This window comes from Odocoileus virginianus, chromosome 8 (assembly GCF_023699985.2).
Source record: "Odocoileus virginianus isolate 20LAN1187 ecotype Illinois chromosome 8, Ovbor_1.2, whole genome shotgun sequence".
Lineage (NCBI taxonomy): Eukaryota > Metazoa > Chordata > Mammalia > Artiodactyla > Cervidae > Odocoileus > Odocoileus virginianus.
Genome location: NC_069681.1, coordinates 1770077 through 1780451, shown reverse-complemented (window position 1 = coordinate 1780451; position 10375 = coordinate 1770077). Strand labels below are relative to the sequence as shown.

General features: G+C 44.3%; 1 protein-coding gene across 4 annotated transcripts in view; it reads left to right on the top strand.

Moving 5' to 3' along the window:
- The first annotated feature begins 2271 nt into the window (after positions 1 to 2271).
- The window catches only part of TDRD3 (tudor domain containing 3), a 192590-nt gene continuing 184486 nt past the window's right edge, over positions 2272 to 10375 (top strand). For 2 of the 4 annotated variants that reach the window (XM_070471156.1, XM_070471154.1), the window contains exon 1: positions 2272 to 2557. In XM_070471156.1, the coding sequence (XP_070327257.1) occupies positions 2378 to 2557 (180 nt within the window). In that variant the 5' untranslated portion in view covers positions 2272 to 2377. Of the gene's footprint in view, positions 2558 to 3069; positions 3146 to 10375 lie in introns of those variants that run through there. The other 2 variants (XM_020894978.2, XM_070471155.1) reach the window with 2 other exon arrangements.

Genomic DNA, 10375 nt, shown 5'->3' with positions numbered 1-10375 from the left:
GCATTTCTATGAAAGAAAAGTTTTCATCCATCCCTTTATTTATTTCTACTGGCACTTGTAAATTCATGCATTTTCTTTACCCAATTTTTAAATTCAATTATTCCAATTACTCTCTTTGAGGCTTATATTATCCCAAATTCCTCCAGTGGGAATCTTCAATCCATTCTTTAAGCATTTCTTACCATAAGATAATTTAATGTTTCAAGGAGAATTTTAATAAAGTTATCGTTAAGTACCAGACAATGGTAAATTCTTATTGTATACACTGTATATGAAACCATATGTGTAAGGCCTTATATTTAGCCAGTCAAGAATTCTGATTGGGACAACATATTACTTTCACACTTTGACTACTTGATGGAAGAGCAGACTCAGTGGAAAAGACTCTGATGCTGTGAAAGACTGAGGGCAAAATAGGGCAAAAGAGGGCAGCAGAGCATGAGATCATTAGACAGCTTCACAAACTCAACAGGACATTAATTTGAGCAAACTCCCCGAGACAGTGAAGGACAGGGAAGCCTGATGTGCCGCAGTCCACAGGGCTGTAAAGAGTTAAGGACAGGACTCAGCGACTGAACAAGAGAAAATTCTGTTTCCCAACCAACAAAAATTATCAGCCGTTTAATTTTGATTCATCTACGTGAAAGTGAAAGTCGCTCAGTTCTGAACCACTCTTTGCGACCCCATGGACTATACAGTCCGTGGAATTCGCCAGGCCAGAATACTGGAGTGGGTAGCCTCTCCCTTCTCCAGGGTTTCTTCCCATCCCAGGGATCAAATCCAGGTCTCCGGCATTGCAGTCGGATTCTTTACCAGCTTGAGCCACAAGGGACGCCATAAGGGTTATTTTGAATGGTACCTATAAATAAAAATAAACATACAATACGTATCACTTAAACATTGTATACAATTCTAAAAGTGCTTCAAAATATGTTTCATTAAAATCAGTAACTAAGCAATGTCCTTGAGCACACATTTCAACAGCACCCCAGTTAAGCAAAAAATCGTGATTTTAAAACTATGACTTTTGGGAAGCCCAAACGAAATATGCCAGTTAAAATGAAAACAAAATTAAGGAATTTTAGCTTCACTCTGTAATTATCCCCCTTTCTGTGAGAGTCGGTTTCCTCCTCAGTCTCAGGTGCGGCCCTGCCCAGTTTCACAGACTCTGCTCTAAGTCCGTGTTGGTTATGATGAAGCAGATGAGGTACCTCCGGTTATAGGGCTGAAGGTTTTAACAGTCTCCCTGCCGGACTTCGCAGCTTGGACCAGCGCCACTCTGAAGAACCTTTCTCCTCAGCGGCCGCAGGAAAGGATGACGGTGGACGGTAGGGGCAACTCTGAGGGAGTGTCCCCCGGTCTCACGTCCCCTTCCGACTGCTCCTTCGATTGGCTGGTGTGAGTCTCGGCTGCCCAATCCCATTGGAGCGTCTCCCGCGCCGCTCGGCGCATGCGCATTCCTGACCCGCCCCTCTGCTTCAGCCCGGAGAGGTGGAGCAGGGCACCTACACGGTGTGGGCGGGAACTAGGCCTGGCAGCACCCGCGCTAACGTCAGAGGGCCGCGCCGGGGCCTGCATGGGCTGGTGGGAAGACTGCGTGAGAGACAAGCACCACATAGCTCCCCGAGTTCCTACATCCCTTAGGTGCAGGTCTTCTTGGGTGGACTCATTCACTTTCATTGTAGCGCGGGACCTGACAGTCCGATTTGACTCTGGGGAGTCGGAAAGATTCGATTATATTCTTTTTTCTGTACCCGGGCATGTTTAAAAGTGGAAGGAATCGTTACAAGAAAGCAGCTTTTCTCCCGTGTTGAGTGGGCTGGGAACACCGTCCATTTGAGCTTCGCTGTCGGAAACGCGGTGGCCTCAAAGCCTAGCTGGCAGCACCTTCCCGCCGCCGAGCGCCTCAGCTCTGCCCTCGGGAGGCGGCCGCTTGTGCGCGTTGGGAACGCAGGCTTCCTTTCTGCCGCACAGAGGACTGCCCCACGGGTCTCCACGGCATGAGGCTCGGGAAAGTGACCCCGGGGACGCGCAGCCGGCCCTCAGCCTCCACCGCTAGGCTGCGCTGACAGACCGGCCCTCAGCTTCAGCCGCGAGGCCTCGCTGACAGACCGGCCCTCAGCCTCAGCCGCGAGGCCTCGCTGACAGACCGGCCCTCAGCCTCAGCCGCGAGGCCGCGCTGACAGACCGGCCCTCAGCCTCAGCTGCGAGTCCGCGCTGACAGACCGGCCTCGAGCGGACGGCCCCGGCCCGTCCTCCGCGCACCGCCGCCCCCGGAGAGCGACTGTCTCGCAGCCGCACGCCGGGCCGGCCCCCGCGGCCGCTCGGAAAACGCGGCGAGCGGAACCCGCACGCGGAAGCGCCCGCCGCACTGAGCATGCCCAGTCGCAGAGCCGACCGGAGGAGTTTTTTTCTTTTCTTTTTTCTTTTTCTTTCTTTTTTTTGGGGGTCTCAAGTGGCAGGCCTCCCCCAGCCCCCTAGCCGAGCCCCCCAGTACCCCGGCCTAAGGAGCTACCATGACCGAGGCTCCCGGAGCGGCGCTGTCCCGGGCGGGTTGGTAAGTGGCGGGTCTCCCAGTCGCGGGTGCGGGCCGGGCCCGAGGAGGCCGCGGCTGGGGCCAGGGCCGGGGCTGGGGCCGGGGGCGCCCGGTGCGTGTCGGGGTAGGCGGAGGCCGCCGCCCTCCCCGGCCTCTCCCGGGGCCCCCCGGCCGGCTCCGCCCCCGGCGCCGCGCGGAATCGAGCGAGTCCCCCGGCTCCCTGCGAGGCAGCGGCGCGGCCTGGGCCTCGGGAGGCGGGCGGCAGGCTGCAAGGAGGCCGGGGCCGCGGGGCGGGCGGCGGTATAGGCCCGGGGGCTCCCACGGCGCCGCCGCGGCGGGACGAGGGGAGGCGAGGGCTGGGGAAACCGAGCGCCGCCGAGCGGGGCGAGCGCCGGTCCGAGCCCGCGCCCTCTCATTCCCGAGTACAGCACGGAGCGGGGGAAGCCATCCTCTGCGGCGCACACAACTTCTGAGGCGGTGAATGCCCGTACTGGAGACTCGGGTGGATGCTGTCTAGAACTTTTCTAGAACGGATGACGGTGTTCTGATTTTTAAGGACGCTTCATGTCAATATTTTAGGATGAAAACAAACAAACAAAATATACGAAAGTAAGCAGTTCCTGGAACTTCGGCCATGAGGGTTATAAACATATAGCTTAATTTCCTAACGCTTTTCCAGGCCTGCATAGGCACAGTCTGGGATGAAAGGTGGCAAGGAGGTTGGAAAAAGATTTGACCCTGCTCGCTGTCTTAGCACTAAGAGAAGAAGGCATTAAAACAGCAAACACACAAACGGGGGTAATTGTGGTCAACTGTACAGAGGTGCAGGCAAATGTCGTATGGAATTGGAGAGGAAGGAAAGTTAATTTCCTAGAGAAGTGGACTTGGAAGGCTGGTGAGGAAAAGGCTTTCTGGATACAGAACCGCTGGAGATAAGGCAAGGAGGTAGGAAAGAGCTTATTGGCTTACAGTACTGACATTAAATCCCTATGGTTCCTGGAAGTAGAAGGGTGTCCAATGAAGAGTAAGACTTTAAAAGTTTGTGGCCAGATTGTGCAGCCTACGAATGTCTAAAGGGTGGATTTGATTTTATGAATAAAATTTTTGTTTAGAGTACAGTAACACCTGTGTTTTGAAGACGCTGCTCCTGGCTCCACAGATATCTCATTTTAGAGGTGTACAGATTAAAGCAGAGAATTGTTAAGTAACTTTAAAAAAATTTGACATAACTGGAAAGTGATAGAGTTGAATGCTGGGGACAGGGGTCTGGTTCCCAATGTGGTGCTTTTAACTCTTCGTGTTGTTGCAGCTTTTGCATAAAACATTGTTACCATAACAAACTGTAGCTTTAAAAAGTCATCTTTTTTTTTCAGTTTTACTTTTTTCTTCTAACTTTATACATTCAGATTCTTCACCTCACAGTGTTGTCTTGAATAATCCTGTATCACTCTTTATTTGAGTTGTCCCCCATTCTTAGTGAGCCTTAGTTCTTCAAGCTAGTTGAGTGGATTCATTTACATTCTTTTCGTGTGCTATCCAGCATGATGATCCCACCCGTGTCAGAAAGACTAGTGTCCTTATTTTGGTTCCAAACACACACTAAATGGTTCTTTGGACTCTTAACTAAGATTCTTAAATGTGGTTAAACACCATCTTATGTTTCTGTATATCTGGAATGGTGGGAAACATTGTAGTTTCTTAGTAAAATCTGGTAAAATTGACCTTGGATGACAGTGCTCCTGCCAATCAAAATTCTCTAACCAGGGTCTCTACCCCAGCTTAGCATTTTTCTTGTCTTTATTATAAATTCTCAGTAATGTTATTTTGTGACATTTGCCACTTTATGTTACAGATTTTCTCTTTACATGTTTCTTAGTCCAAACTGCTGCTTTTGAATGGCAGGGATTCATAAAGGCAGAAGTAATAGGTGAGGCTAATAAGACTATCTTCCTACGAGTTTGGGGGTGATTCCTGATGAGTTTTGAACTCACAAGACTTGTGAAGAAGACAGGAGGATGTCCTAGGCTATGGTTGGCATGTGTTAGATCTTATATTTAGGTAGAGATTTATTATGTTAATATACAGAATCTCAAATGTATATGTAGAGAAGAGTACTGGAAGGAGAATTTCTGACCATAGAGCTGCTTTGACCAACTCATTCCAGTTCTGACATCTCGAGTTTCCTATGACTCTTGGGCTTCTCTGTTATTGTCACTGACAAAACCTTTTTTTTTTTAGTACTCAGTCTATTCACTTAATTACTTGTAGGACCACAAAAGAAGTAGATGCTAAAACACTTCAACTATTATTATTTATTCTGTCAGCCTCATCTCAAACAGTAGGTTTGAGAAGTGTTTAGTGCTGAGTAATTTATGTTTCTGAAATTGTGATCTTCAGGAGGTGTAGATGGTCTGTATAGACTGGTCTGTTATTCCAGTTTATATTATTTTTTTAGCACATTTTTTTAAAGCCCTTAATCTTCATTGTAATTCCCACAAAAAGCCAGTATTTTAAAATATAACTCCCAATAGCAGCCATTCTGGCAGACTACAGTAATTTTTTTTTTCCCTTAGTGGCCAGTAGCATAGAAAATGCTAGGTTTTGCTGATTTGAACATAAAATTTCCAGGAGCTGCTCCATTATAGTGACTCTGTTTAAATATTGCATGAAATTGTACCTTAAGTTGATTTAAGTCACTCAGTCATGTCCGACTCTTTGGGACCCCATGGACTGCAGCACATCAAGCTTCCCTGTCCATCACCAACTCCCAGAGCTTGCTCAAGCTCATGTTCATCCAGTTGGTGATGCCGTACAATGATGTCATCCTCTGCTGTCTCCTCCTCCTCCTGTCTTCAGTCTTTCCCAGTATCAGGGTGTTTTCCAGTTAGTCCACTCTTCACATCAGGTGGCCAAAGTACTGGAGTTTCAGCTTCAGCATCAGTCCTTAAATGAATATTCAGGATTGATTTCCTTTAGGATTGACTGGTTTGATCTCCTTGCAGTCCAAGGGACTCTCAAGAGTCTTTTCCAACACCACAGTTCAGAAGCATCAGTTCTTTGGCGTGCAGCTTTCTTTATGGTCCAAATCTCAAATCCATACATGACTACTGGAAAAACCATAGCTTTGCCTAGACGGACTTTTGTTGGTTAAGTAATGTCTCTGCTTTTTAATATGCTGTCTAGGTAGGTCACAGCTTTTCTTCCAAGGAGCAAGTGTCTTTTAATTTCATGATTGCAGTCACCATTTGCAGTGATTTTGGAGCCCCCCAAAATAAAGTCTGTCACTGTTTCCATTGTTTCTCCATCTATTTTCCATAAAGTGATGGGACTGGATGCCATGATATTAGTTTTTGAGTGCTGAGTTTTAAGCCAGCTTTTTCACTCTCCTCTTTCACTTTCAAAAAGAGGCTGTTTAGTTCCTCTTTGCTTTTTGCCATAGGAGTGGTGTCATCTGCATATCTGAGGTTATTGATATTTCTCCCTGCAATCTTGATTCCAGCTTGTGTTTCATCCAGCCCAGCATTTTGCATGATGTACTCTGCATATAAGTTAAATAAGTGGGGTGACAATATACAGCCTTGACATACTTCTTCCCAGTTTGGAACCAGTCTGTTGTTCCATGTCTGGTTCTAACTGTTGTTTCTTGACCAGCATATGGATTTCTCAGGAGGCAGGGAAGGTGGTCTGGTATTCCCATCTCTTTAAGAATTTTCCACAGTTTGTTGTGATCCACACAGTCAAAGGCTTTAGTGTAGGCAAAGAAGTAGAAGTAGATGTTTTCTGGAACTCTCTTGCTTTTTCTATGATCCAACGGATGTTGGCAATTTGATCTCTGGTTCCTCTGCCTTTTCTAAACCCAGGTTGAACATCTGAAAGTTCATGGCTCACCTACTGTTGAAGCCTGGCTTGGAGAATTTTGAGCATTACTTTGCTAATGTGTAAGATGAGTGCAGTTGTGCGGTAGTTTGAACATTCTTTAGCATTGCCTTTCTTTGGGATTGGAGTGAAAACTGACTTTTCCAGTCCTGTGGCCACTGCTGAGTTTTCCTAATTTGCTGACATATTGAGTGCAGCAGTTTCACAGAATTGTCTTTTGGATTTGAAATAACTCAACTGGAATTCCATCACCTCCACTAGCTTTGTTCATAGTGATGCTTCCTGAGGCCCACTTGACTTCACATTCCAGGATGTCTGGCTCTAGAAGAGTGATCACACCATTTGATTGTCTGGGTTGTGAAGATCTTTTTTGTACAGTTCTTCTGTGTATTCTTGCCACCTCTTCTTAATATCTTCTGCTTCTGTTAGGTCCGTACCATTTCTGTCATTTATTGTGCCCATCTTTGCATGGAATGTTCCCTTGGTATCTCTAATTTTCTTGAAGAGATCTCTAGTCTTTACCATTCTGTTGTTTTCCTCTATTTCTTTGTGTTGATCACTGAAGAAAGCTTTCTTATCTCTCCTGGCTATTCTTTGGAACTCTGCATTCAGATGGGTATGTCTTTCCTTTTCTTCTTGCCTTTAGCTTCTCTTCTTTTCTCAGCTATTTATTTGTAAGGCCTTCTCAGACAACCATTTTGCCTTTTTGCATTTCTTTATATTGGGGATTGTCTTGATCACTGCCTTCGTCCATAGTTCTTCAGGCACTCTATCAGATCTAATCCCTTGAATCTATTTATCACTTCCACTGTATAACCATAAGGGATTTGATTTAGATCATACCTGAATGGTCTAGTGGTTTTCCCTACTTAAGTCTGAAGTTTGCAATAAGGAATTCATGATCTGGGCCACAGTCAGCTCCTGGTCTTGTTTTTGCTGACTGTATAGAGCGTCTTCATTTTCGGCTGCAAAGAATATAATAAGTCTGGTTTAGTTATTCACCTTCTGATCATGTCCACGTGTAGCATAGTCTCTTGTGTTGTTGGAAGAGGGTGTGTGCTATGACCAGTGCATTCTCTTGCCTAACTCTGTTAGCCTTTGCCCTGCTTCATTCTGTATCCAAGTCCAAATTTGCCTGTTACTCCAGGTATGTCTTCCTACTTTTGCATTCCAGTCCCCTATGATGAAAAGGAGATCTTTTTTTGTTATTAGTTCAAAAGGTCTTGTAGTTCATCATAGAGCTGTTCAGCTTCTTCAGCGTTAGTGGTTGGGGCATAGACTTGCAATACTGTGAAATTGTACCTTGGTGTTGCATGATGCTTACTTAAATGCATAGAATAAGTACTGAGAGAAGATATTTGACTAACTTTGTCTGAATGGACAGATTTATATCTCTTTGTTTCTCTTGAGATTTCTTTAAGGGGGACTTATGTACTCCTACCTACCTTTTATGGTAGGTATGTTATGGGCTTCCCTGATAGCTCAGTTGGTGAAGAATCCACCTGCAATGCAGGAGACTCTGGTTCAAGTCCTATGTCGGGAAGATATCCTGGAGAAAGGATAGACTACCCATGCCAGTATTCTTGGGCTTCCCTTGTGACTCAGCTGGTAAAGAATCCACCCACAATGTGGGAGACCTGGGTTCGATCCCTGGGTTGGGAAGATCCCCTGGAGAAGGGAAAGGCTACCCACTCCATTATTCTTGGGCTTCCCTTGTGGCTCAGTTGGTAAAGAATCTGCCCACAATGTGGGAGACCTGGGTTCGATCCCTGGGTTGGGAAGATCCCCTGGAGAAGGGAAAGGCTACCCACTCCAGTATTCTGGACTGGAGAATTCCATGATCTTTATAGTTCATGGGTTTGCAAAGAGTCAGTCATGACTTAGTGACTTTCACTTTCACCTAACTTTTGGCTTTTTTTAAAGAGAGAATCAGCCTTTCAGATTTTTCTTCTCTTTAAATTAACAGAGTAATGTATTAATTGGGGGCAAAAAAACAAATTGAACTGTATAAAGTGAGAAAAGTTGAAAAAGTCCACTCAGGATCACAAAGCTAAACCTTAAAGTGAAAACTAGAACCCAAGTCTTCTCATTCATGAGAACTTTTTTTTTTTTTTTAAATAGAAACATGTTAAGGGAATATAATCATCTGTATTTATTTTGGCAAAAGGTATTTTTTCTTTTTATATAGAATTAGTGATTGTATAGCTTAACTCCCTCAGTGTTCAGATCAGGAAGCTGAAACACTGGCATCAATAATTTGCTCAGAGATATAAGGGACAGAATGAAGAATAGAGCCCAAATATCTTGAATAAATATTCAGTACTGATTTTCATTAAGTCCTGGTGAGCACGATTAATTTAAATTGTTGATCAAATAGAAAACATTTTAAAATTGAGAATTGGATTTAGCCATTTTTTGATATGTAAATTTGCTTTCTTTGGGAAAGATTGATGCTTATTCTGAGGAATGATGCTGTTGAAGTCAAAGAAACCTTTATCTTTTGGTGGTTCACCTAATTACTTAGGTTGGACTTATGTAAAAATCTGGTGAATTCTGTATTTTGGAATCTAAGAATATCTGAAACAGTAAGGCACTATTTTCGTATATTTGACTTATCCAGCAGTTTTTGAGTTCAAAACAAAACCATAAATAATCATTAGAAATAATGTGTTTCCATTTTTTTCTTGAAAAAAGTGTATTTTCTTAGAAACCCCAGGTTTCTAACATCTGAAGTTTAACTTGGTTGTGCTTTGAGGTGTTTTGTTTGGGTAGGGCAGAGTTGGAGGGAAAAGAGAGGATGAATACAAAGGTCATCTTATCTTGACCCCCTTGAGTTTCACTTCCTTTTGGAGTTCTCTCTCCTTGGTTGCTGGTGCTACCTCCAAACTGATATCCTCTGGCCCAAGGGTATACCAGACTTCATTCCCTTGATTTCACCTTTGAATAAGAAAGGCTACAAGTATAAATGTCTTTGCCAAGACAGTACTAGAGGAGAGTATTTATGGGATAAGTATTATTTATGGGATAAGTAGAGGAAAAAAAGTACAATGTCAGTACAGATTATAAAGTAAAGGCTCTCTTGTGCTGAGAAGCCTGCTCTATTATTCCTTGTGTTGCTTTGAGATAGCTGCTCCAAAGAGCAAAGAGGTGAGACAATTTCAGGACATTTTGCTGGAATTTGGAATTCCTAGCTTTTGACCTGTCCACAGATAGAGAGCTTTCTTTTACATCCTATCACTTAGGAACTTCCTCCAAAGCATATCAAGACCAAAGAAGCTAGATTCTTGTTCAGTAGCCACCCTTGCATTTTTCTCTTGCCTTTTTTTTTCTTCTTGAGAGACACACCTATTTCCCAGGAGATTGCTGGTGAATAAGCTCAGTTTTCAACTCAGGAATGATCTTTGTAGCATCATAAAAATAACTGTGCCTGCATAATATACTCTTGGTAATAGTCAAGCATAAGAGTTGACGCAAAGGGTATCATAAGTTTTGGTCCCTCGTGCTTCCTTGGTGGCTCAGATGGTAAAGAATTCGTCTGCAAAGTGGGAGACCTGGGTTCCATCCCTGGGTTGGGAAGATCCCTTGGAGGAGGGCATGGCAACCCATTCCAGTATTCTTGCCTGGGGAATCCCATGGACAGAGGAGCCTGGCGGGCTACAGTCCATGGGATTGCAAAGAGTTGGACAAGCCTGAGCGACTAAGCACAGCACAGCATTGTTCCAGCATAGCTCTTAGACATAGGTGTCTTTGTGAAGAATTTTGATAGTTCTTTATAAGGTTGTATGCTTGGTGCAGGATTTCTTTTATTTTCTAAAATTTTAAAATACTTCATCATTACCATTTTTAAAATCTGTATAAAATGTCTTTTTTTAAAAAGATGAATATTTTTAATGATAGGTACCATTCACATAGGAGGTAGACATCATAAACCATTAGACATCTTAATAATGAAGATACATAAAG